General features: G+C 42.4%; 3 protein-coding genes and 1 long non-coding RNA gene across 8 annotated transcripts; 2 read left to right on the forward strand and 2 right to left on the reverse strand.

Annotated features, from left to right (window-relative positions):
- Positions 1 to 4935: 4935 nt before the first annotated feature.
- On the reverse strand, positions 4936 to 9848 carry LOC100824927 (calmodulin-binding protein 60 A). Of its 4 annotated transcripts, none has more exons than XM_010238873.3 (10): positions 9471 to 9848; positions 9325 to 9373; positions 8743 to 8795; positions 7805 to 7853; positions 7650 to 7699; positions 6774 to 7267; positions 6488 to 6651; positions 6197 to 6403; positions 5765 to 5930; positions 4936 to 5574 (listed from the first exon to the last, which is right to left on the reverse strand). In XM_010238873.3, exons 1-10 carry the CDS (start codon positions 9617 to 9619, stop codon positions 5273 to 5275), a joined length of 1683 nt encoding a protein of 560 aa, XP_010237175.1. In that variant the 5' UTR covers positions 9620 to 9848; the 3' UTR covers positions 4936 to 5272. The 4 variants fall into 4 exon arrangements, with proteins under 4 accessions (XP_010237175.1, XP_014758831.1, XP_024310692.1 ...); XM_014903345.2 differs by having other exon boundaries at positions 4936 to 5595; XM_024454924.1 differs by having other exon boundaries at positions 4936 to 5655.
- A 3309-nt stretch (positions 9849 to 13157) lies between these two features.
- Positions 13158 to 18292, forward strand: LOC112272394. Of its 2 annotated transcripts, none has more exons than XR_002966120.1 (2): positions 13158 to 13446; positions 17938 to 18292. It is a non-coding gene; the product is annotated as an uncharacterized LOC112272394 (long non-coding RNA). The 2 variants fall into 2 exon arrangements; XR_002966121.1 differs by having other exon boundaries at positions 17941 to 18292.
- Positions 14187 to 20637, reverse strand: LOC100825228 (cytochrome P450 87A3). Its single transcript, XM_010238875.3, has 9 exons — positions 20378 to 20637; positions 18484 to 18808; positions 18231 to 18380; positions 17888 to 18139; positions 16812 to 16901; positions 16319 to 16397; positions 14950 to 15056; positions 14520 to 14653; positions 14187 to 14424 (listed from the first exon to the last, which is right to left on the reverse strand). The coding sequence occupies exons 1-9, from the start codon at positions 20620 to 20622 to the stop codon at positions 14334 to 14336; spliced, it is 1473 nt and encodes a 490-aa protein (XP_010237177.3). The 5' UTR covers positions 20623 to 20637; the 3' UTR covers positions 14187 to 14333.
- A 903-nt stretch (positions 20638 to 21540) lies between these two features.
- Positions 21541 to 23324, forward strand: LOC100833194 (premnaspirodiene oxygenase). The gene is made up of 2 exons (XM_003575403.2): positions 21541 to 22473; positions 22677 to 23324. The coding sequence occupies exons 1-2, from the start codon at positions 21541 to 21543 to the stop codon at positions 23304 to 23306; spliced, it is 1563 nt and encodes a 520-aa protein (XP_003575451.1). The 3' UTR covers positions 23307 to 23324.
- Positions 23325 to 26173: the final 2849 nt, after the last annotated feature.

Here is a 26173-nt window from a genome sequence, read left to right on the forward strand (position 1 = left end):
CAGAACCTGATTCTTCATCCCAACTAGGATCTTCTGAACTGTCATCTTCTGCTTCTAATTTGGTCTCTTCTGGATTTCTTAACTCTTCTGTTTTTCTGGCCTCTTCTGCTTCTTTGGCCTTTTCTTCTTCAGTCTTCTTCTTACCATTCACACTGACATCAAGATGAGAAAAAAGTGGTGGCATTAAGCAAAATACAATAATATAAACGTATAAAAAAATATAGGAGTAAAGAAAACCTTGGAGGAGCGGGAGGACTGTAATAACACTTCAATGAGCCAGCACGATGGCCCAATATTCTGCATCTCTTGCACCTTTGTCTTTTTTTAGGAGGTTACACTTGGCCATTAGCTGCTACTTCAGCTTCAGCAGCTTCGCCCCCCTTTCTTTTGGCCTTTAGTTCCTTTCTTTCCAGTTCGTTCCAAAAAACTTTTGAACCACACATGTTTTGGCCTGCCAAGCTTTCTAGCTATATTTGGGGCAGCAAGATCATATCCAATGTTCACTTCAGGCCATTGAGATTGGTCAGTCAGTGTCGGGATCTCTCCTGCATATGCTGCCTTAAATCTGGCAATTGAGTAATAATGATGCAAATACTGGCCCATCATCAAGTCAGGTTTTGCTGCCAGTACCACAATAGCATGGGGACAAGGTTTTCCAGTTGCTTGCCACTCAAGACAGGTGCACTCATGTAGGTCAATCTTCACTACATGTCTCCTCTTCTTATCAGTGTCTAAAACTTCTGCAGTGTATGGGGAGGCATTGACAACATAAAGGTGCCCAAGCCTTCTACTCCCGCATACCACCTGTTGGACAACTGATGGTAGCGTATCACCATGCAACATACTGGCAAGAGTCTTTCTCTTATTCCAGAGATTTATTAAACGGATCCTTAGAGTGTCCATCAGCTCATGGACAAGCAGATCTTTGATATCTTTTATCCAAGCATTAAAACTTTCACACAAATGGTTATTGATGTGATCAACCTTTATATCAGTGTTGTAGGCACTCCTCTACCACAACAATGAATGGTAAGTCTTCAGGTAAACACCAAATTCAGGGCTCGAAACAAACCATGAGCAACAAGAAACATCCAGTTGTTCCCATCTAAAGCTACTGCAGAAACCAGCTGCCTAGGCCATTTCCCATTCAGTGTAGTGGAGTCTATGCTGAGGTATGGACGACATCCATTTTTGAAACCATCCACACAAGGCTTCATTGCCATAAAGAACCTACCAAAGTAAACCTTGCCATCTTTCTCAAAAGTATCAATCTCGACAACACTCCCAGGACTCCTCTTTTCCATCTCTGCTTTGAAGTTGAACAATATTCTAAAGGTGTTGCCCCAATCACCATAGAGTTTCTTCATGGCTCTTTGCTTCCTTTTCCAGACAGTGTTGTAACTGAGTGTGCATTTGTAATCCTTCTCCGACTCAGACTTAAGCCATTTGGCAGTTGAGTTCGGTTTTGTACTCAATATCTTCATGAACTTCTCTACAACCCATGCTTGAGAAGTCATCCTTGTTACTCTCCTAGCAGTTGTCATACATGTATGGTCATGTGGCATCTGATTGACCCTAACCGTCGTCTGATCAAGCAGCCTTCTTGCAGACATGTACCAAGGACATGGCTTCTGTTCCCATCCACCCCCTTGCATTTCACGCAGTACCTGCTTTTGGATGTACAGGCAGTATATGTGGAAAACTCCTTATTGACAGCAAACGTCTTGAATGACATCCTCAGTTCCTTCATAGTTGGCCACATCTTGCCCATTGCAAACTCAGGATGCTCTTTGTCATACACACACTGCACCTCCGCTTCATGTTCATCATCCACCTCAGCACCGGCGCCCTCCTCGAATAGCCACTTGCAGGCAGCTTCGTCAGCAGCAGAACTTGCAGAAGGTAAATTGATTGATGGCCGCGGCGGCGGCCGCCGCTTTTCCGCTTCTTCCTCATCCTTGTCGAATGGAATTCCATAAAGCTTGCAAAACTTAGCCTCCGAAATTGTTTCAACAGCAAAATCTGTGGACTCATCTAAGATAATTTTGCTCCAATCAACATGTGGACCTTCTCCCCCAGGTCTCAAATCGGCGGGCACATGTTTCGGGGCCCAATTCTCCAGATCCCTCACCGGGGAACTCCTAGCTAGGAATGCTTCATCATTGGCCGCCACTGCTGCTTTGGATGCAACATATCCTACAACCGAGTCTGCAGAGGCTCTAATTAGCTCCACAGAAATCCTCACATGTGGATTATCCTTATCTGTTGTCCGCCCCTCTTTGATTGCCGCAACCAATTGAGGGGTAGTGGTGATTCTCACAAGCTTCTGGCCGCTTTCCATATGAACACAATTCAACCTCCTGCCTTTTACCCCATTTAACAGTTTTCCCAATTTCTTCTATGAATCTCTGCACTGTGATATCCCCTGCTTTCACTCTCAAATTGACCGTATAATTGCGTTCAATTGCTTCTTCGCTACCATCATCAAGCTTCGAAATGCAATGGCGGAACTTCACATGCACAATCTCAGTACCATCGCATGAGCCCTAGAACGATACCAGATTAATCTACCATTGCGCGCTATCCTCCAGCAAAATTCAACCGAACTACAGCTAATCCCCATGAAAGAAACGAAATTGAAGTTACGTAGTAAAGAAATTACCTGCTTGGAGCTTCCGGCGGTGGATCCATCCTCCCACTCCACGACCTGGCCGGCAGCGGATGAATGGGGGGAATGCTATGGGATCACAGTCAAATAAGATGCGCGGCGAGTGCGCGGCCTTGCGGTGCGGCGGCGTGCCGGCTCTGCTGCGTGAGCGTCGTGGGCGTCGTAGGTGCGCGGCGGCGGAGGTGCCTAGCGGCGGCGCGGGGCTAGGGCAAGAGCTGTGGGGAATTGCGGGGTATGACCCGTAGCTTCGGGCAGTGCCGCCAGGTAGAAAACCGAACCGACGTGGCAAGTGAGCGGGTCCCAACGATGTTTGTTTGTTGCTTGGTGGGTCCCACGCGACGTGATTTGGTCTTAAGCTAAGACAACACCAGTTAAAGGTGTCCCCACATGTCAGTTCTCGCACTTTTGCACTTTGCCCCCTCTGGCCGCCTCCGGCTCGCTTCTGGCGATTTCGTTCAGTCCGTACGATCGCTACGAGCGAATCTTCACTCACGTGGTTGCCTTCGTGTTTCAATCCGTTCATGAGCTCATTATGAGCCATTAGCCCCACACGAGGAGATCTATACCGCGTTTATCGCCGTCACGGCCAATGCCCGCCACCTCTACACAGAAGACGCGGTGGCAAGTATCACCGACCTTGACTTCGCTTCTATGATGTTCAGTGATGCTTGTTTCTTGCTACAGTATATGCTTTCTATTGCTAGCTCTTCCCATCCCGAAGAAAATTTTGACCAGCAGTAAGCTTTAATTTTAGTGCAATTTACAACGGCATCGTTCTATCTTCTGTTCTGCGCTCAAATGTCCCTTCGTTTCTTTCAATCGAGCTCTCTCTGCAGTTCTTGTAACTCCACTGAAGATAATTTCGTTGGTGTTGTAACATATTGGAAATTGGTTTGTGAACGAGTAAGTTTCAGTTTGGGGTTGATGAATTTTGTTGTTGAACTTATTTTATAATCTGTTATGAAAAAGTACATATGAAATTGGACAAAAGTTGGTTACAAACAAAAACTTGGTTGATTAATGGTGTGTCCGAAAAATTGAACTTATGTTATAATCTGTTATGAAAAAGTACACATGAAATTGGACAGAAATCGGACCGATGATTTAAAACTACCGGTTATTTTTCGTCGGGCGACGTTTGACGTACGATAGTGGCACGACGTCTACCTCCTTTGACGTGTGGAGGTCGTCGAAGACAGGTGTAGGAGCCGTAGAGCGAGCCAACGGTCCTAGGCTTGTATTGTTATTCCCACATAGGCTGGGCCAACTTCCGTTATTGGGCTTCCGGCCCAACAGCAAGAGCAAGACAAAGGGCCAACAACGCCGTGTGCGCTGCCAACGTCGAACCGCCACTCTAGGGAACAAATTAAAAGTGTCACTTTTGCTACTCCATCCGTCCAACAATATGGGACATATTAGGATTCGGTTGACCAACGCTTTGACCACAAATTACTTCATGAATATATGATTAATGTGATCAAAATCATATCCATGAGCAAATATCTTTGAATAGAAATATAATGAATATGAATATATTTCATATAATTATGTATTAATAGAGTAACCTGTGATCAAATCATTGAACAAAAGAAAACTAATACGCACATCGTTGTTGGACGGAGTTAGTTGTACATTTGCATCTTACACCGCGTGATTATTTATTAATTCTGCCAGCTCCCAGGTACCGCGTGGCTTTTGTCAACTGGACAGACTGCTCGCCTTGAAATCTGTTTTTCGTTCGGTATTAGTTTAAGCGTGGACCACGACTTGTCATATCAAGCCCAAGTGAGGCCGCATTGTAGTCGTAGTAGGAGTACATAAGATGCTGGAGCTGGACACGTGTCGTGCTCCAACATCGATCCATCACCAAACACATCCACGTGCAGCTTTTTTTTTCTTGGATCCGCCTCTCCGCACATCCCGAAATATTCCCACTCATCATAAATTGTTATCGAAATATTAAATGTATCTAAATGTTTGTAAAAATAATAGATACATTCATATTTAGATAAATTTGAGTCAATAAAAATTTTAGTCAAAAATTTAGAATCAGTGGCAGTACATTGAATTTTTTCTCACTCAATTTCCACAACCGCACTGCTAATTTACTTGCCCCGAAGAACACCGTTGTAAACTTTTCACAGGTCTTATGTACATCAAGTAGGCATCTCATGGAGAAAACAGAATGAAAACAGAATGAAATTTCGTTCTCAAAAAAAAAGGAATGAAATTTCGCACAGAACAAAAAAAAAACTGAGCTGCAGTGCTAAAAAAATGGATTTATGTACATCAAGTAGGCATCAATGAAGGTATGTATTATTGTTTCAAGACAAGAAGGATCACCCTTTTTGGAGAATACTTATATACAAATCACACATATACACAAACCAGCTGAGGAATTTTGCACAACTACACATCACAGTGGGTAACAAAAAATTGCCCCACCCCTTGAAAACCCTATATCACAAGCTTACGGTTACAGCACAACAAAATGTTACGCAACCAAAACCATGTCAGGTTTTTTTTTTCCTTGAGGAAACACAAAAGCTTTGTGTCTCGATGCAAAGAAGGTTATTTACACTATGTCAGGCTAGGAGCTCACTTTCACTCATTGCCGTGAAACATTCCAGGAAAAGAAGAGCTGCTAGGCTGCGGATCATCATTGGCCCACAATGGTTGCACTGCATCATCTCCAAAGCAGGGGAAGTCTGGTTCAGAAAATGCATTGAAATCCTGGAACACATCAAAGTCGTCTTCTTCGAACACAAGATCAGAAAGCGGACCATGCTCCACGACAGAATTGCAAGAATTAGTTGGACCAAGCGGAACTTGCTCTTCAGTTGGTAGTAATGGTTCAGCTAGAGAGCTGACCTCGTCATGGCCCAGGCTCACAGCTGCTGAAGTACCTTCAACCAACAAGTTATGGTCTGTCGATTTTAGACTAGTTATGCATCGTATGAGTAAGAATGAATACATCAATAGTTCACCTAAAAAAACAGACTAGTTATGCATTGTATGACTAGGAATGAACACATCAATAGTAGACCTTAAAACAAAAAAGGATGAACACATCAACACCTTCAGTATCAGGCTAACCTTGATTGGACATGTTTTGACCAGAAGGATTTGGAAAGAATGGGCCCGCGACAGCAGCATTTGAACTTGTACATACTTTTGCTGGGAAGTTGTTCCTCATTACATAATCAAATGAAATGTCCTCCAATTTATCATGTGCGCACTCTTTCAGTTTGTTTGCTTGAGCCTGCAGAGAATAACACGAATCATTCTGATCAATGAAACTCTTGAACATTAAAGTGGTGTTTTTGACATGTAATCCTGGCTACATCATCCTAATACAGGGCTTAAGCCATTATTTATAGTTTAGGAGGTTAATTGAGATAAGAGAAAGTTCCTTGCAACAGATACTATGCATCTGACTATAAATGTGAGCAACCAATGCACAATCCTTGTTGATTGTGCAAATGCAATTATAGTGCTGGTAGTAGGATGCTGAGTTCGAACAAGTACCTTCTGAGCTGGATCGAATTCGTCTTGTGTGATATACTCACCCTGAAATTCTGCTCCAACAAGTTGATCCACACAGTTGAAATAAAGTCTCACATTTCTCTCTTCATTTTCATATGCTTTCAAATCATACTTCTCTCTGAGACAGCACTCCCTGGCATGGTTTACCATTTTTACAAAAGAATTGTGCTGCTTCCTCATCTGGAGAACCTGCATGCAGACAAAAGGAAGTGACATGAATAATAATGCTATATATACCACGGTTGCAAAAGAAATTCAGAAAGATTTCTGTACTTCTTCACGCAGCTTCTTGTCATTCTTGTTCAAAGCTTTCAAGAAGTCATGCACAGTGAAGATATGCGCCTTCTGAAGCCTCTTGTGGTAAATTCCATCTTTGGAGATCTCCTCCAAACGATAAACGTCATCATCCAACTTTGGAGGGTGCCTTTTCTCATTTGCTTCAACGAAACAAAGGACAATATGTCATGATAACATAGAAAACCAAATGAGACGTCCAATAGGAATAAAGAATAGTCTAAGCAGAAACATGGAACCTCACGAAAGTCATATGCTCCTATACCTTCATTCCTACGGTCCCGCACAGTCACAGGCTTCATGACAGCTTCCTGAACACGAACACCGGTAGTTTCAGTCTTACATACTCTTGCTGCAAGGACGAACTTTCGACTGCGAGTTCTGGATGACCCTTCCTTGAAGCGTAATTTTCCGAGAGATGCCTCCCCATTGGTCAGCCGCACAACACAATTATCACCCCCTAACACAAATCCTTGCCCATACCGGCCTTTCACTATATGGCTGTTGAACTCCTCCTCGCTCCAGCTCTCCTGACCATCATTGGAGAAGTCGCCTCGGAGAACCATGACCTCAACTTTAATGTTAGACAGTGGGCCTTTCCTGATAATATTCTGGCCTTCAAATATGCCAATTTTAATAGGTGTTTTGTTCTCAGCTGCTATATTCTTGTCTGTGTAAATAGGTGTCTGCAGATCATTCAGGAAACACAGCCGAGTGTTGGATCTCTCGGCAGTGCCATGCTCATGATTTGTCTCTAGTCTGAAACACAAACATGAATGATACAGCAAAAAAGGCCTTAAGACGGAGCTGTTCAATTGCCATTTTCTTAATTTAGCATGTAAAAGTCTTCGTTCTATCATAGAGCAAGATGAAATGGATATTGTATTGTAATTATTGCAGAAAATTTTGTAAGCTGAACATGTTGGACGTAAAGTATGGAACAATAATTTGCCAACAAGCCAAATAAAACATAGATACTGCTCCCACCGTCCCATGTTAAGTGACTCAAATTTGTCTAAATATGAACGTATCTATATACTAAAATATGTCTAGATACATGTAATATTTCGGCACTTAATATGGGACGGAGGGAGTACGTTTCAGATTGAGACACAAAAAGGCACAATTGTGGATCTCTTACCTAGTTTGTTGAGCAGCCTGGCTAGCAGAGTACAGACGTGTCAATTGTTTCTGCAAATTTATATGAGAATAATATTATGAGCTCATGTGGAAAAGTAGATTCCTCACAAAAGGATGAACATGCAAGAAAGGGATTATGGAGAAGAGAAATCTAACCATTTCTTGATGAAGACCTCGAAGCTGCCCCTCTAAGCTTTCCAATTTGCTGTGGCCAATGAAAGCAAGGAGAAAAATTACACAGGTCAGCTTCAGATACCTATCGTGCCTTGGAATTTCCATATGGCAGAACATATTACAGGTTATTTTACCAAATCCAAGAGTGAAGCTGTTACCCAAAATTCTTCTACAAATATTACATAATGCGAACAGATTTGCTTTGATGCAAAACAGAATCCTCATTAGGCACGTAATCTCGAACCTAACTACATGGAGTAGGTAAGAAACATGTTCTCAACCTACCAACAGTTGCTGAAAGGACTTCCAGCCAAACAATGACTAATCTTAGTACGTCAGTACGTGAATCTCAGGTATTTACAGTTGAAGAATATATCTCCCTTGGATTTGTTAGTAAAAAACTACAATCGAAGAATAGGGAAGATATAACAAGAGGGGATACAGATAACACAAGGAAAATTGCCTGCTAAATTATACTACTCCCTCCGATCCATATTAGTTGTCGAAATATTACATGTATCTAGACGCTTTTTAGGGGTAGATACATCCATATTTGGGCAAATTTGAGACAATTAATATGGATCAGAGGGAGTAGCATTACATAGTAGAGCTTTATTTTATAAAGGAAAGATGCCTGAAAATCCAAAACCAAAATTTAAGGAGAAAAGAAATGACTGCTCCTTCATGCATAAATTTTGGTAATAACAAAACAGTAGACGCTTCTTAGTAGATGGTCCAAAATGTGCTTCTCGAGCAGTGGTGAGAACAACCTACATAAAAAATCTGTGTCTTACAAACAAAAATCCTACACAGAACATAGAAAAAGGCCTACTTTTACTTTTTTTTCCTTTTGCTTCAAAAGATAACCTTACTGCCATAAGAGAGGCATATCACTAACTGTAAGCAAGGGTAATTCTTACCTAAACATTGCAGCCTGAGACTTCTGAAAGGCCCTGTCAACATTTCTCTGAACCTGTGAGAGCACAGTACAGTCAAATCAGGCACCAACACGAAACAGAAGACATAGCAAGTTAGCAGAGGAAATCATGAAAAGATACTGTCTCTATCTTGAGAGTATGGACTTGTCACTGAAGCTAGGCCTTTCTCCAATTACTATTATTCTTTATTGTGATGTACTTTAAGATCTTACCACAATAAGACTTCCGTGGCCACTAACCGGTACGAAATGGGAGATCTTGAACCTCATATGGAAACAATCTTTTTCTTTAACAGCTAATGTGGAAACAAACTTTTTCTTTAACAGCTAGGAGTAACGTGGAGTACTAGAATTGTACCCAGGCCTGATTGTACCATAAATAGACTTGAATCATACTAGTGCTATCAGACATCAGCACATCAGCACATCTGTCTATGCCCCAATTAGCCCCACAAACACCCACCAAATTGGGCAAGAAACTCAGTCACAGGGACACGCAATCAATTCGAAGAACCAATAGTACGACTAGTAATTCTTGCAGGGACGGATTCGAGATTCAGCTCACCATGCGTCCAATCTGGGAGAGGCTGGCCGTCACCGTGGTCCTCAAACTCCTACGAATAAATCAACACAGGGTGGTGGAAGAATCAAGGGATGGACTCAAGAACCAATCGCAATAAGTAACTGAGGCACAAATACTGAATTACTCACGCCAGGAAGAGCACCACGAGCATGGACTGCCTCAGCTTCCGGCTCCCCGGCGACGCCAGCATCGGCATCGGCATCGGCATCGGCATCGCCGCCGACTCGCCGCCATCTCCGACCATAATCCTCAGACGCTTCTCCGGCGGCCGATCCATCTCTCTCCCTCGCCCGGCCTCCCTCTGTCTCTGTTCAAAGTCTCTGTCCTTCAATCTTGGCCTCTTGGGGTTCTCGATGGGGATTCTGGTAGGTGGAAGCAGTGACAGTTATATAAGCAGGGGCGGAGCGAGGTGGACACTTCCCAGGGCGAGAGGGAAAACGCGGATTGGGGAAGCGAAAGCGCGTCGGCATCGCCACCATCGCCGCGCTCGAGCTCGACGGGATATTGCGTGATCATTCTCTCGTGGCGTGGGGGCAGACGCGGGGCAGGGCAGAAGAGGGATCTCTGTCCCTGGACTCTGGATCCCCTCCGGGATCTCTTTCACTCCAGCGACCTTTCTTGTCCTCTTGTCCGAAAGGACAGAATCAGACACCCAAAGGTCGTGAGAATAGAAAACTAGTCCCGTTTGAGTCCATTTGCTTTGCTTGTTCGCGATATGGTCACGGGTGCATGCCTTGCCTACAAGTAGCATTTTTAGTTCTAAAAAAAAAACAGTACTGACAGGGATTCTCCTAGAACCGAAAGCACAACCTACTATTTGCCAGATGAATCTGGACATAGGCCAGTTGAAAATGAGATGATCAACATATTCATCCCCAACACAGAAGTAGCATTGGACATCGTCAGTCCATCCTCTTCTCAACAAGTTATCCTTGGTGAGGATGTTGTTCTTGACATGATGAGGTAAGCATCCATCTCACAATGTCAGGTTTGTTGTTAACCGAGTGGTTTCCATAATTTCTCTCACTTTCTCCCATTGTGCGGCAGTTTCTTCATAGAGACTGAATATTGTCAAGGCCTTGTTCCTTCAAAGCAGCGAATTTACCAGCGCCATAATCTCCGTCGGGTCTCCACCAAGATTCAGCGAGAAGGGCACCGTCTTCCCCCCATGTGCGATGTGACCGCGTGATTTCAGCGATGGTGGGCTGATGTGCGGTAGTTAGGGCGCCGGTATATGGCGGACCCGGTAGAGAACAGTTTTCGCTTGTTCCTTTACACTTCTTACTGTCACATGCTTCGAGAAGGTGATATTATATTATGGATAGAAGTTGGATTCCATTTATGTTCCACTTCTATATCATAGACTTGCTAGTTTAAAATTTTAAACTGAAAGTTGTGTATATACCTTTGCAAAGACAAAAGCTAGATATATACATAATCCGTTCCTTCAGCTTTTCTCTATGAAGAGCTTAAAGAGCCAAAATAACATTATACTCCACTCTATCTACCCGTGTTAATTAATCACATTTTCAATTTCAAACATATATAGTCATAATCCTGCTACATAAGTATGTTAACACAAAATCAACAAACGCCACTTTTGTAACTATTCCCCACCACCTTGAATTGGTCCCATGCACGAGCCGCTACGTACGTGCATCCGACTTGAGTGCTTTTTCCATCGTCCTCTGTCTTGGCCGACTTGGCTGGCATCCAACACTCTTTCATCAACGTCCTCATGCCCCCAGTAAACTAGATACCATTAATTATGAAAAGTTACTGTCAGACACCCATCATCAACATCCTCATCGTTGATCCGGTGAAATTACCGTTGTGTATACCTGTGGTGATGCTGCGCTTGAATACATGTGCTCCCTCCGTCCCGAAACAAGTGACGTGAACGGAAGGAGTAGTAATCTTCATAGTGAAAGATCAGAATAACCATTTACCAAACCGTATAGACACATGATTTCGTTCTCCTGAACTTGTAATGACCACTTGTCAGCTCCAGGATTACTTCCTCGTTCATGATCATAGTGTGTCTTATAGTCCGTCACTGACGACGACCGAGTCACCGTCGACTTGCTTGACTGTCTCGGGATCAGTCCCATAATTTTTTCACGTAAGCACATTGTCTCTTCTAACACTACAAACACGTCTTTATTTCTGAGACATGACTTTCTCCTTGTTATAATAATTTAATCACGTAGCACACCAGCCAAAGGGAGAGCTACAGTTCACTGCTAACAAGCTTTCAAGAGTCGTCGTTGAAGTCTATCACGCTCGACGCAGATGCAAGCCAATAACTAAGCGTATTGGAGTAGGTTGAAGACTGAACATTTGAGCCTATTCTGCACAACTCTGTTTTGGCAACGTTAGTTGTTGCCGCTGTAATATTCTGTACAAGTTTTTGATCATTGAGAGTTTCTGATCGACTGATGCGCTCCTTATCTTTCTTGTTGAACCTCTACGTTACTTTGCGTGGTTTCCTTAACGAAAACGGGAGCAATGCTCCTTTCATCTAGAAATAATACAGTAGCCTCTCAATTAAGCTTTTGCCCATTGCATGCCTATTTTCATTATGTTGAGAACTTGTGATGGATTACCACAATTACAAAGTCTAGAAATGTTCTCTGAACTCGAAATCGTATACATATGGTCTCGCAATTGGCAAAACTGGATGCTTTTGGTCCCTCTCCCGACTTTGACTCCATGTGTCATGGTTTTTTCTCATAATTTAAGGAAAAACAGCTTCATGTGGAGTCAAAACTGTTCTAATCGGAAAGAGTAACTAAAAGTATCTGATTTTTGCCAATCCAAGTGTATGCGATTTCGAGTTGAGAGACCATTTTTCAACTCTGCCGCCACTCGAGGGACCAAAAACATTAAATTTTCTCTTATAGTTGTCACTACGAAATAATGCAAAAGAGTATAAGATGTGAAAATATCATCCCTTCACCACGAGCCAGCTAGGATGCCACGTAGACACATATCTATGGCGCCATTGCATGTAGAACTGTACGTAGATGTCCGGCCGAAAACGACGTACCGCACCTATAGCTTGCTCGTTGGAGTTGTGCATGCATAGTTTCAAAAAAAAAAAAGAAAAGAGAGAGAGAGAGAGTTGTGCATGCTGCATGGTGGCCGGCAGGGGGGAGGTTCCGGCCGGGTCGGAGGAAATCAGGAAAGATCATGCTCTCTTCTATGTCCACCAGCGAGTTATACCATCTATATATATCCGGCACGCGGCCGGCAGGGGATATATTGATCGGTCTTGACTCCAGAGGTCGTCGATGCACGCCGCATGAGAGAAGTTGCACGCACTTTGGCAGGAAACACGACGCGGATTTCGCCTTCTGTTTCTCAGGAAATTGAACATTAATTACCCCGGCCAAATCTGAAACCTGCAGGCTGTAGGGCGCGTTTGCCTTCTTGACCTCTGTTTGCGATGAGCTTCGAGTCAATCGAATGAGAGGAGAGGAAAATCCCGAGTGCTCTGCTTTTCTTCTACGACGTACTTTTCTTCTTTGCCTCGCCGGTAGGGTGGTCTGGCCAAAGCCGCGTACATGGATCGACGAGAGGAAAGGAAAATCCCGAGTGAAATGGCCTATGTACGTTCATGGATAAGAGCTGGAAACTGCAGCACAAGGTGCTCCCATGGGAATGGAAGACGCGCGTAAATGTTGGGCAATCTTCTTCAGTCCCACTAGGGCCGCTTCAAGGTCCATGGATCGGGCCTCACCGGAAATTATTCTCGGCCCACTAAAAATATCATGTTCGGGGTTACATTCCACAGCCCACAGGGAGCCCATCTGTCTAACGTCTCGCCTACCACGTCTCTGCAGCCTGCGCCGCCCCTCTTCCCTCCGCCTCTTACCCGGCGAGAGCCGCCGCCCTTGGCCGAGTGAACAGGCAACAGGGGCTGAGCCTCCTCCATTACTTACCGCTCGTCCGTCCTTGCTGCTTTGCCGCCGCCGCCGCCGCTTCTCCAGCGCCCCAAATCCCTGCCCGTGCGACCTTCCGCCGCCGCCCAGCCACTAATTTGTGCTTTGGCTCCTCCTCCACCATCCTATACGGCCTGGAGAATCGAAGTCCATTCAGACCGTGAGTTCCTCTCGATTCCATTTGGTCTTAATAAGTCGCTTTTCGGGTTTTTCTTTTTATTGTTGTTCTTCTCAAATAATCTAAATGGGCATAGGTATTACTTTACATTTGCCTGTCCGTGAATACTGAATTGCTAATCCCGACTAGCAGCGAGAGAGGCCTGGAGTGGCTCTTACTTCTATTAGACATGTAGAATCCATCTATTGGGAGACATAATCTAAGTATTCTTGTATCTTCAGAGTGTTTTGTTGTTAGACCAGGGAGGTCCAAATTATTACTGTTACAAGTTTCCATTTGGGACTAAATATTTGGTCTCCTGAACGCAGTGCAGTACTTGGACCGATAGCTCTCGAGCTATGTCAAAGTTTGTGCAATCCGTATAAAGATTTCGTTAGCTGTGCCATCTGGTTAAACGTGGATTCAGCATTAGGAGTCAGTTCTAGAACACTGTAATAACTTAGAGAGGTAAGATTGTATCCTCTCAATGTCGTTGTTTGAGCTGCTGTCATACAGAGTTCTGTGTGGCCTACTTCCTCATCTCCATTGTTCGTCCTGAATTTTAAAGCACAAATCCATCGTTCGCACATTGACCGAAGAAGGCTTGCCTTTGACTGTCTTAGCCATGTAGAATTCACACCCGATCCATATAAAAGAATTATTATTACCAGGATATATTATGTATTATATGGTGATGCATGTACTAGCATCATAGTACAACATACATAAATTCATTACAAACTTTTCAGGTCACTAGTCCTGTTTCGTAACGAGGGCTACATACTACTACTATTGGATGACCTTACTTTCAACGATCACAAATTACCGACCATATAATTAACATAATATTATGTAGGTTCCAAATTAAGCCGTTTTGTTGAACAACTTATTCAAGTTTTTGGGAAAAGTTGGATGTGAAAGCCGTCTGGAAATCGTAGTCCTGGAGAAAACACCACGCTTCCTCCCTTGATGGCTTTCCACCTGGGGTATACACAAGTTAATTTTCGGATTGAAGCATCTTTGTAGTACAAATTGTACTTCAATAAAAGATAGAGCATGCCAAGTTACTGCTGCACCTGTATTTAGTAACTAGATAATGGAGGAAGACAGCCATTTGTAGCTTGGCAAAATCTGCACCAACACATAACCGCAAACCCCCACCGAAGGCCATGAAATTTTTGGAGGCGCCACCAAGTGGTTCGACGGTATCCTGCACACATAATATATATGCATCTGAACTCAAAATGGTGTGTTGTAGGAAAGAAACCTAATATATGTATAAATCTACGGCTGATGATTTCTCTCCAAAAATGTGAACTTCCATTTGTTACGATGGTACCAATATAATGGTGAGCTTGTTAATTTCTTATGTGCATGCAATGTTGCCATTGAGCTAGTTTTCCCTTTAAAAGTAACTGACTAGATATCGTTCCATCTCTCGTGTACACTTCCTCCTCACCCATAGGCCCTCCCTCCAAGGCTATCTAGAATGAGATATTTACAAACCTTCCACCTCCATGGATTGAATGCTTCGGGGTCCTTGTAAATAGTAGGATTAAGGTGAACAGCGGAAGGGCACACCATGACCTTTGATCCTTCCGGAATAGTGTAACCTGCACGAATAATATAAGACACAATTTCGTTACTTTGGGAGAAGCAAGCAAGCTGAATGTTCCGATTAAATTGGACGACTTGAATGGATAAGCCAGAGAACGGTGAAGACTATATATAATTAAAATCTAATTGATTTCAGGGGTGCGTTCACTTATAATCAAAATGAGATCCAATGGCTCAGCATAAATGTGGCAATATAGTCGGGTTTCATCGGCTGGGTCATTAGTAAACCTATGTCCATATCCACGAGCATACCCATCACCCACCAACGACCTTACACGTGTGTTTATAATCATACAAATGCTTATACCGATCAGGCATCTATGTCTATCAGGTATAGCATCCGTAGTTGCAGTGACTATGCATTAATATGTGAGCATAATACAGACAAAGTGTTGATAATATATGTGTAATTATGGTTTGACATATTAGAGTGATCGTGCATCATTAGAAGAACATAATCCACATGAAAAACAGTAATGACTTTTTCTAATTGCAGTTTGACACAAACATGGTTAAAAATATTAATCGGGTGACATCTCAATCAAGTTATGTCAATTGTTAGGCATAGTGCTGTTATACATAGTATTGCTCGATATTCATGGGTATGTGATGTACGTGTGGATACCATGTCATCTTTGTCCTGAATCTCCTATATCGGTGAGCTTATCCATGGGATATTAGGAGCGTGGCATGGTTGAATATCAAATCTATCCTCATGGATTTGTGGTTCCTCGTTGGAGGGTTACTAGTGTTCGGGACAAGGAGTCGCAAGCAACCCTCCAAATATGTGGTTAGTCGGATAACGGATTAGAACCCTCCAAATATCCAATGGCTAAGTACATGTTTAGGAAATATTTGGTATATACAATGACTAGATGTAGATGTAATTCAAAAGTTAAGTTTCCCTGCTAAATTTAGAATACTGCATGCAAATATACCATAAATGCGGTTCAAATTCATACTTCACTACTAAATCTAGAATTTGGGAAGAAATTATTAGGGTTCATAATGACAATTGTTATAAAATCCTCCATAGCTTTCTCAATACATGGTTATTATGTTTCGTGAAGACAAGACTTTGACCAAGTCCAAGGATTGTTTCATTAATATGTGATTCATATGATGCAAAACCATAATTATCAGTAAGTGCCTTTTTTTGGTCAAAAGCCTTTATCTTAACGAAAACTAATAGGTCATGAATTGAGAAAATGATGGAGTACTATGTAGTTATAAATTACACTAAATAAATGCTTCTTACCTTTTATATGAACATCCTCTCTTGCTCTTTTAAATAACACCGGGGCAATATTAGCCAGCCTCAGTGATTCATGTATAACCTGCAAAGATAAAAACGATAAAGCAAATAAATTCACATTGTAGAAACAAATAAGGCCCTAACACGCCAACGCATTAGCGCTTAATTGGTGGACTTATTTGATCTCTAGGTACTAATAATCCGAAGGAAATGGATTCAATCTCTATGATATTTTCCATATTGGACTAACACTTCTTTTTATTTAAACACTGTTGTGTTTCATGTTTATTTGGGTACTAGCTAATCCTATATGGTGCAGAGGGAGTACCCGCAAAAATGTGCATCACACAGTTGCTAGGTACTTTTTCCATTCCAAAAAATGTGATGTTCTAGTTTTGTGCTAAGTTAAAAAAATTGTAATTTGATGAAATTATACAAAATGTAGTAATATCTACAATATCAAATAAGTATATTATGAAGATATATATATACATACATACGATGTAAATTTCATGGATTTGTATTCCTCCCATGTGATTTCAGAATCAGGACTTGCCCTTCTTTTTCGAATGTTGTCGTGTTCATCCTGCAGGCATCAAATTAATTGACCATGTAATTTAACCAACAAAACATATATTTGAGTATCATACTTAGCTGTTCATTGATCCAAAGACCAATTGTAGAATGGAATTAGTTATTTTACAATTGTACCGAAATAGGAGTCTACATCTATTCACAGCAGCGACAAAGTACTTGCGTGCCAAACTAGCTAGTCCGGTTTGCTTGGTGCAAACCATAACTTATACCAGATGTCTCTTTAATTGGTTGACCTCCTCATGGGGCTGTGAATCCGTCCAGCTATGGAGTCCATCCATTCATCCTCCACCCAGATTGTAAAAGTTGCTTAGGTTTCAATAAGTTAGTTTATCTGTACTTGTAAAAGCTCACCCAATATTCTAGAAATTATCTTAAAAAAATTTCATAGTTCTCTTTATAGTTTTTGAAAGCTAGATCGTAATAGTAGAAAGCTCATCTTGTTGCTGAAAGTTGTCTTGAAAACTTTCAAATTTGTCCTAATAATTCTTAAAGCTGAATTTTTAATAGTAAGAGGCGTATTCAAATTTCTAAAGCCGAGTTTGTATGAAGCTCAAATTTTTTAAAGTTCTTCCCAAATTTTTATAAGCCGACTGAGTTTGTGGTTACAGCTGCGACAAACTTCTATTATAATCTGATTCGGTTTTTATAACAAAAGAAATGGTTAGTGGAGGAATAAAATAAGCAAATTCGAGTTGAAAAAAAAACTGGATTATTGTCATCCATCAATGCAACTCAGTTTGACTCTCCACCTGGCAATATGTATTATTAATACCCAAAATAAAACCAACATCATAAAAACACAATAAAAATATTTTCTAGGAATTTAAAGTCTAAAATTATGAGCGAAATATTATTGTAAGTTCTATATTTTTGTATGTAAATATCACTCACCTTTAAGACATTATATAGCTGTTTTTTTTCAACAAACTGAGCACTAAGAGTGGTATTACGTCTTGTGCTTCGACTTTTACTTACTGTTAGTTCTTGCAAGACCTTGGGATTATCAGTTAGAAATTTGACTGCAGCAGTTATCCCGGATGATGTTGTCTCAAAGCCAGCGAAAAGCAGCAGGAAGATCAAATTCAGTGCAAAATTCTCGCTCATTGCAGGCTTCTCCTCTGTAAGTACATCGATCAGGAGATCGATGAAGTCAACTCTTTCCTGTCGAGCTGCCTTCTTTCTTTCATCGAGAAGTTTGTTTAGTATCTTCATGACCTCCTTTCGCCCCTAGGATCGATATATAGAACAAGTTTGTTTAGTCAACTGTCCCCGTACGTACATGTTGTTTGTGAAATACAAATATGTATATCAGGATTACCTGCATACATTTGTAGAATGCTGTGCCAGGAATGTAAAGTGGAAATGCCAGTAGTCCCTGAAGGAATGCATCGAAATGTTTCCACAACTTCCCGTCTGAGTTTGAGGAGTCGTAGCTGATGAGTTTCTTGGCTGTAACGCTGAATATCATCTAGAGGCCGGTGTGTAATATTGGAAGAGTCGTCAGATCGTCTGGGAGATAATTAAATTGGTTTATTTTGTATATGACATGATAGACGGAGGGGGAGACATACACTTGAGGTTGCCTCCTTCAGTTCGATGCTTGGCTGATTAAGCCAGGAAAGCAGGCTTGCGTGAGCCGTTCTCTGCACGTCATGGAGTAGGACCTGCCTGAGATTTTCGGGGCCGAAGAGACGAAGGATCAAAGTCTTGGCATGCTTGTGGAAGGACCCCATTGTTGGAATAATACTTTCAGCACCAATTATTCTCATGACCGACTCCGGCCACCAGTTCTCAAAGAGCTTCTCATCTTGTTGGAACACCAAGTTATTTAACTCTGAATCGAGGGACACCACTAGGTCTTCATGGATCAAATTTGTCGTGAAAATTGGACCGTACCTGCAATTTGAACCATATCTTCCATGGTGTTACTGAAGTGGTAATTAAGAATGTGACTGATCATATGGTACATTACAAATCCCATTCAAATGGTTTTCATGCAAGGCTGAAACATTCATCCTTGAGTGTGGTAATCCTGTCGGGATATTCTGATTAATTTCAATAAAACTGGTAACAAAGTAAAATTGTTCTTTTCTATTACAGCGCTTTTACATGATATTTTGCATTGCCTTCAATTTGTTATTTTGCACTACATTTTTATGTATATTTTGTGCTTTGTAATCTGATCGTCTTAATGCTCTTAATGATTTGCACAAATTTTTGTCTAATTCATATATCACTCCTAATATTTTTATCTGCCTTTTATCCAATGTTCTGCACTACCTTTTCTCATATACTAAATATAGGACGTTTTAACTTGGTTCTAAGTCAAACTTTTTAAGTTTGACCAAGTTTATAAAAAAATCTATCAACATCTATGACACTGATTAGTTCATCCTATATTTATTTTGTTATTGTAGATGTTAGTACATTTTCTATAAACTTAGAATTTAAAAAGTTTAAATGAAGAGAAAGTTAGAACATCTTACATTTAGATACGGATGTAGTATCTCTTAGTGTGCTGCTCCTAATATTTTCATCACCTTTGATCTATATTTTGCATCACCTTTCATCTAATATTTTGCAATCGAAGCAAACATGAATAAAAATGCTGTTTCGGAACTGATCAGGTGGCGGATGTTCTTTGAAATCAATTTCATTTTAAATGCCCCTTAGAAAGATGTTGTGTAGCTGCAGTTATATGTCTTGGTGAGATCTACTTGGAAATTACGGAGTGGCAGAGTACTCATGATTTAACATCTTGGGATGTGTCATTTCAACCACCACAACGGTTATGTGGTTTCTTAATCCCATTATGTTCAAGAACGAGGAGAAATTGACATTTGTAATAGAGAGTCATGGTCTGTTGCAGTTGCAAGTACAAGCGTTTAACCTCTCAACCAAGTGTGTGCACTCTTTCCCTACGTGGACTTTCTCTTGTTAATGTTAGCAAGACACAAACTTGTAAGATGTAAATTTTTAAACAAATTATTAGTGGCTTTGGCTGTTCTCGTTGCCGATGAAGTGTGATCTAATGAATGTCCATCTTACTTGTAAATCCATCTCGCTCCAAACTCCAATGCCAAGAGCTCCTCCAAGATCGAGAGAGCAAGCAAGGTCAGCTGGTTTATTTTTATACCTAGCCATGTCTGTTTCTGTAGTTCCCGAAGATTGCAGAACAGCCAGAATCCTGAATCCCCTGTTCAGCAGAGTTGACGGTGGCAAGAAAACAGAGGCCCTCAAGCCGAATCTGGCGGTGGCGAAAGCCCGACAGAGGGAAAGATAGCAGTAACTGTAGCTGACAGGAACTTATGAAAATTTCTAGACAATAATTTCAACTAAAAGGTGTGATCAAAACACCAGTTAATATGTAAATTCAGCCTGATCTAAGTGGTTACTCCGTCAGTATTATTTAAAGGGTGGAACAGGGTACCTTCTGAAATCAATTTCGGTGGGAGCATTATATACCTCTCTAGGCGTCGCCTGAAGAACGGATGCAGCTCGAGAGATGGGCTCTGGCGGAAGAACTCCAGCGTCTCCCCAAGAACCGGGAGACCCCTAGATCCCGGGGGCAGCCTCCCTTTCGCTTTATACGGGCCACTGCTCCACCACTTGAAGTACAAGTGAAGTAACAAGGAAGCTAACAGGGGGGCTGCTACCACGAGAACAGAGCATGCCATGGCCTCCATTTGCTGCTCACTGGCTACCCACATGTCGTGTATATATAGGACGGACGGACGGCAGCAGAATTGCGCCACGAGAACCAGACTGGATGTGAAAATTATACATATCAAGTAACTCAAATTTGTTTAAGTTTGTACGTATCTATATTAAAATATGTCTAGATACATGTAATAGAAAATCACTTAATATGGCATGAAGGGAGTAGATGAAATATAATTCGAAAAATTCCACTTAAGGTGGGAACTCAAAGTTCTGCTTAAGGTGAAACTTTTTATGTGGCTGCTGCGTCGTGGGGTGATTTTCACCAAAAATAATTTACTAAAAAGAAACTGGCACGGTCACCTTAAGTGTGTGCTTGGCTCTCATAAGTTGGCGTCTAATCTTCGTCCGCCACATAGCATATCAAATAATTTTAGTAATTGACTACATGGCATAGGCAATAATTTTAGATCTAATATTTTGGTGGAAGCGGCATCACTTTGTTGGTCGATTTGGTATGCAGGAACGACATTAATTAATTTTAGTCATAACTAAAAGTCTTCATCTCTTATGCAGATTATCTTCTAGTGTACTCATTGGCTCCGTTCCTGTGCGTTGCTGCAGCGTGAAGTGGACAGGTTTTTGCGCACAATGAATGGCAGCGTAGTCAAGTGAAGCGAGCTCTCAATGAGGTTTTTACGCACCATGGGTGGCAGCGTAGTCCACGGCTGCAAGCTCATTAGTGTTTTTCTTGTTGGTTGTATTAAGATTTGTATTTCTCCTCATCGTACGGTCTTGTTGCGTCGTGTGCATATTGTTATTGTTATGCAGATGCCGGGTGCGAACTTGCTTCATTTATTTTATTACGCGACTTTTAACTTGGGTAAATGCTCCTTTAAAGTGTTATTATAGGGATCTATGTCGCCATGTCGGCCATTTCAACGGTTTGAGCAAACACCTAAGTTGCCATGGCCGCCGCAAACCTCCCACTGTACTCGCTTCTAGTACTCTCCCTTGCCATCCCGCTGCTATTCTTCATGTGGAGACGCTCGGCGGCTCGAAGCCCGGCGTTGCTGGTAAGGCGTCCCCCGCCGAGCCCATGGGCGCTGCCCGTCATCGGTCACCTGCACCACCTCTCCAGCGACGTCCCCCACCGTGCCTTGCACCACCTCTCGCGGCGGCACGGCCCGCTAATGACGCTCCGTTTCGGGGAGCTCGAGGTCGTAGTGGCCTCGTCCTCGGACGCCGCTCGCGAGATCATGAAGACCCACGACGCCAACTTCGCGTCCAGGCCGCTAACCTCTATGCAGCAGCTGGCGTTCCAGGGCGCCGAGGGCCTCGTCTTCGCGCCCTACGGCGACGGCTGGCGGCAGCTCCGTAGGATCTGCGCCACTCAGCTCCTCGGCTCCGGCAGCGTCCGGTCCTTCCGCCGCGTCCGCGAGGAAGAGCTTGGACGCCTTTTGCGCTCCATCGTCGGAACAAGTCATTTGCCGGCGGTGAACCTCAGCAGAGGCGTGTCGGCGTACGTGGCGGACTCCACCGTGCGCGCCGTCATCGGCACCCGGTTCAAGGAACGGGACGCGTACCTGCGCATCCTGCACGACTTGCTCAGGATCGTGCCCGGGATGACGCTCCCTGACCTTTTCCCGTCCTGGCGGCTCGCGTCGCTCGTCAGCAGCGTCCCCGGCAGGATCAAGCGGCACAGCAGAGACATGAAACGGCTCATGGACACCATCATTCAGGAGCGCCAGCAGGAGAGAAGCAATAGTGCTGCTGCTGGAGCTGGACAAGACAGTAAGGAAGAAGAAGAAGACTGCTTCCTCGATGTGCTTCTGAGACTCCAAAAGGATGTGGACTCCCAATATCCACTCACCACTGACAATATCAAGACAGTCCTGCTGGTAATTAATTAAAACTCATCTCCTTTCTTTCTTTAATTCTCTTTTCCGAAAGGCAAAAGATTGTCTGAATATATTACAATATAATTTTTGTCAAAGTTTGGCATAAAATTACTCGTGGACCTTATATACTCCAAACGGAGGGAGTAACAGAGAAGAGGCAGCAGTGTTTTAATTATCCTTATTTACCTTTTCTGTTGTCTTAGGACATGTTTGGCGCAGGCAGTGAGACGTCAGCTACGGCGCTGGAGTGGGCAATTGCCGAGCTGCTGCGGAACCCGAGAGTGATGCACAAGTTGCAAGACGAGGTTCGGACAGCATTTGCTGGCCATAACAAGGTGACAGAAGTGAACCTGACAAATCTACACTACCTGCGGTTAGTCATCAAGGAGACGCTCAGACTGCATCCCCCGGTACCATTGCTACTCCCGCGACAATGTGCAAACCCGTGTCAAGTTCTGGGCTTTGACATACCGGAGGGGGCCATGGTGATCGTGAACGCCTGGGCGATCGCTCAGGATCCCGTGCATTGGGACAACCCCGGCGAGTTCGCACCAGAAAGGTTCGAAGAAGAAAATGCGAGAGATTTCAAAGGGAGAGACTACGAGTTCCTTCCTTTCGGTGCCGGAAGGAGGGTATGCCCTGGCATGGCGTTCGGGCTGGCGCACATTCAGCTCGCGCTTGCCGCCTTGCTCTTTCATTTTGACTGGAAGCTGCCGGGGGGTAAGGCTGGCGAGGATCTGGACATGACGGAGGCGTTTGTGATCTCTACAAGGCTGCGGTCTGATCTTCTGGTTGTCGCGGTCCCTCGTATACCGGTGCCCTGCCCGGAGTAAATGCTTTTTCTTTTTTCACTTTGCGTACCAAGAAATCATACTTGTTGTAAAATTTACGTTTTCATCTTTTGATGTATGATCATGCAGTAATTAAATAGCTCTGTCATTTAGATATAAACTCCAATAGTTTGTATCTTAAGGAAGGTATTTAAATAATTATGTTGTCTTGGACATGTTTACAAGACTCCGGGTCAGTTTAAAAGGAGTTGTTTCCTATTCCATTACCATTGTCTTCCAAGTATTCCGAATTGAATATCTGTTTATACCAGCCATTTTGTACTCCAAGTCCTCAATTGCCCAGGAGACACCTAGCTCTTTTTTTCGGGTTTTTTCTTTTCTTTGCTCTCCATCCCTCTCCTTTCGGACCCCTTTGGGGTTCGTCTTTGTACAGTTTCCCTTCTACTTCCTCCGTCCAACAAAAAATGTCTCAGGTTTGTCAAAATTTAGATACATTGAAACATGACTTAGTGTATAGATGCATTCAAATTTAGTCAAAGTTGAGACGTGTTGGACGGAGGAAGTACTAATCGAATGACGGAATCGACCATCTTGTTCTAAAAAAAACAAAAACTCCAAGTCTATGAGATGTCCCATGTAGCAATCGGACTCCGTGTCGATGGCCAAGCCCACCATATGCTAGCTCAATGGCCAGATTTGTCCTCCTTTACTATACCCGTGTGCCATGTCATTGTCGGTAAGTAGCCCTTGAGTCATTATCGATGTGGCTGCAGCTCGAAATGTTAATCGAAATACTATGAATTGGCATCCGACCCTTGTACGATGCTACGAGGAGCCACACGATTGTTTAATCAATGTGTGATGAGTTCCGACTCATCCGAAACACTATGCGTACGATCAATTGGCATCTGACCCTTGTACGACGCGATGAGGAGCCACACGATTGTTTAATCAATGAGTGATGTGTTCCATTCGGACAAAAGTCATACACGAATTGTCGTACGTGTAGCAGGCAAATACTATGCGTATGACCAATTGGCGTCCGACCCTTGTACGATGCGATGAGGAGCCGTAATGGGTGATGTGTTCCGTCAGACAAAAATCCTACGCGAATTGTCGTAAGTGTAGCAGGACTCCATTAACATTAGAATCCCGCTATACATATGACAATTTGTACGATTTTTATCCGACGAATCACCCATTGATTAAGCAATCGTGTGGCTCCTCATCGCATCGTACAAGGGTTAGACGCCAATTGATCGTACGCTTAGTATTTTGGTATCTCTCCCCTACTTCGGGCGCTCGTTTTCCTCCCGGTGCCCCCTTATCCCCTGATCCCTCATTAATTTGTGTAACTATCCATCAAGAAATCCAACCTTTGAAAATCGCAGCAAATTAAACTGCACTTTGGAAAAGAAAGCGTGTTTCTCTTGAAGACATCTTCAGCAGGATATTAATCTTTGCAACACGGTATATTTTCGAGGTTTCAGCAAAGAAATTACAATTAGACTGGAGCAGCAACGCCATACCCCTGCACAAGTCATACTACCTTTAAAGGTTTCAAAAGGCAGTGTGTTTTATGGTCTTATTTTATATGGTGGCTTTCTATACCTTTTAAGGAAGTACTATACGTGAAATTTATAGTCAAAATTGAAAACTGAAAATCTCAACAAATCGAACAGCACCTTATAAATGTTAGCAGATAGGGTGTATTTCATGATCGCCATCTTTACGTTCAACATACATACAATACATATAGATTAAGAGGAGGGCATTTAAGATTTTAATCTTCTTTCAATATGTATCCTCTATTTATTTATTTATTTATTTATTTTGAAAGTTGTATCCTCTAATTTTTGGTCCTGGGCAGCCTGGGGCATAGAAAAAAAATCTTTGATTTAGGTGATTTGATGTTTTGGCGCAGGTCTTGCCTGTTAATTTGGATGAATTGAACCAGTGGTCCTAGGCTTACTAACGAAATCCTAGGCCCACCCCTGCCTGCGGAGTGCCTACACCTCTCGACGCCATGGACTATTTGTGCACTTGAGCGTGTATGTTGTGTTAACACTTACTCCCTCCGTTTCATAATTCTTATCAAAATCTTACATGTGTCTAAACATTTTTTAGGAATAGATACATTCATTTTTGAGCAAATTTGAGACAAGAATTATTAAAAGGAGGGATTACTAGCTAGCCTGCTCCTGCTCCTGGAAAGAGGGCAAACAGCGTGTATGTTGTGTTAACTTAGATAGCCTTAAATAGGAGATTATCGATGTACGAAATTAATGTCAATGGTTGTAAGCCAATCTTGCTGCTATTTGGAACCCAATTAACCTCTACTCTTTCTCTTTCAGATTATATGACATATCACACTAAGCTATAAACTGGAATGGAGTACTAAACTTATCATTAATGAAACCATACATGCACACATGCCCTTCTTTAATTATCGGTTAGTTTCACATTAGAAATCATTTTTTTATTCTGAGTTTAAGTACTAAAATTTTGATATAGACTAGCTTTGTGTCCGTGATTTGCTACGGAATCATCAAGAAAAGAAAATTTATAACAGAAAAAAAACATGATAGTCAGCTTATGAACCAACGTCATTAAGCTAGCCTGATGATATGCTTTACTGAATTTGAACTCTGAAACCAAAGTCATGACGATTGAAGAGGAAAGCAGCATAAATTATGTAAGAAAAGATTATGAGTTGAAATTTTTAATTCGTGAGTTTGTACAATTTAGTTGCCAAGTGACAAGAAAAAAGTTAGTAAAAGATGAATTGACGAACACCAACCAAACATTACGAGTAGTACAAAGGTCATATAAACTACGGAGGAGGGAGAACACATACCGACAGGATAACAGATCGACGAGATAGCAAAAGGGTGATATATGGAAGAAAT

The sequence above is a fragment of the Brachypodium distachyon genome, chromosome 4 (genome assembly GCF_000005505.3).
Source record: "Brachypodium distachyon strain Bd21 chromosome 4, Brachypodium_distachyon_v3.0, whole genome shotgun sequence".
NCBI lineage: Eukaryota > Viridiplantae > Streptophyta > Magnoliopsida > Poales > Poaceae > Brachypodium > Brachypodium distachyon.

Excerpts from the sequence above, each read along its gene's own strand:
- LOC100824927 (XM_024454924.1), bottom strand. The coding sequence starts at position 9,619 with ATGGATCGGCCGCCGGAGAAGCGTCTGAGGATTATGGTCGGAGATGGC. Across the intron at positions 6,652-6,773 it reads GCGGGACCGTAGGAATGAAG|CAAATGAGAAAAGGCACCCT; the intron begins GTATAGGAGCAT and ends GTTTCGTTGAAG. Across the intron at positions 5,931-6,196 it reads AATTCGATCCAGCTCAGAAG|GCTCAAGCAAACAAACTGAA; the intron begins GTACTTGTTCGA and ends TATTCTCTGCAG.
- LOC100825228 (XM_010238875.3), bottom strand. The coding sequence starts at position 20,622 with ATGTGGGTAGCCAGTGAGCAGCAAATGGAGGCCATGGCATGCTCTGTT. Across the intron at positions 18,381-18,483 it reads TGAAGGAGGCAACCTCAAGT|ATGATATTCAGCGTTACAGC; the intron begins GTATGTCTCCCC and ends ACCGGCCTCTAG. Across the intron at positions 14,654-14,949 it reads TCAATCCATGGAGGTGGAAG|GATACCGTCGAACCACTTGG; the intron begins GTTTGTAAATAT and ends TTATGTGTGCAG.
- LOC100833194 (XM_003575403.2), top strand. The coding sequence starts at position 21,541 with ATGGCCGCCGCAAACCTCCCACTGTACTCGCTTCTAGTACTCTCCCTT. Across the intron at positions 22,474-22,676 it reads ATATCAAGACAGTCCTGCTG|GACATGTTTGGCGCAGGCAG; the intron begins GTAATTAATTAA and ends CTGTTGTCTTAG.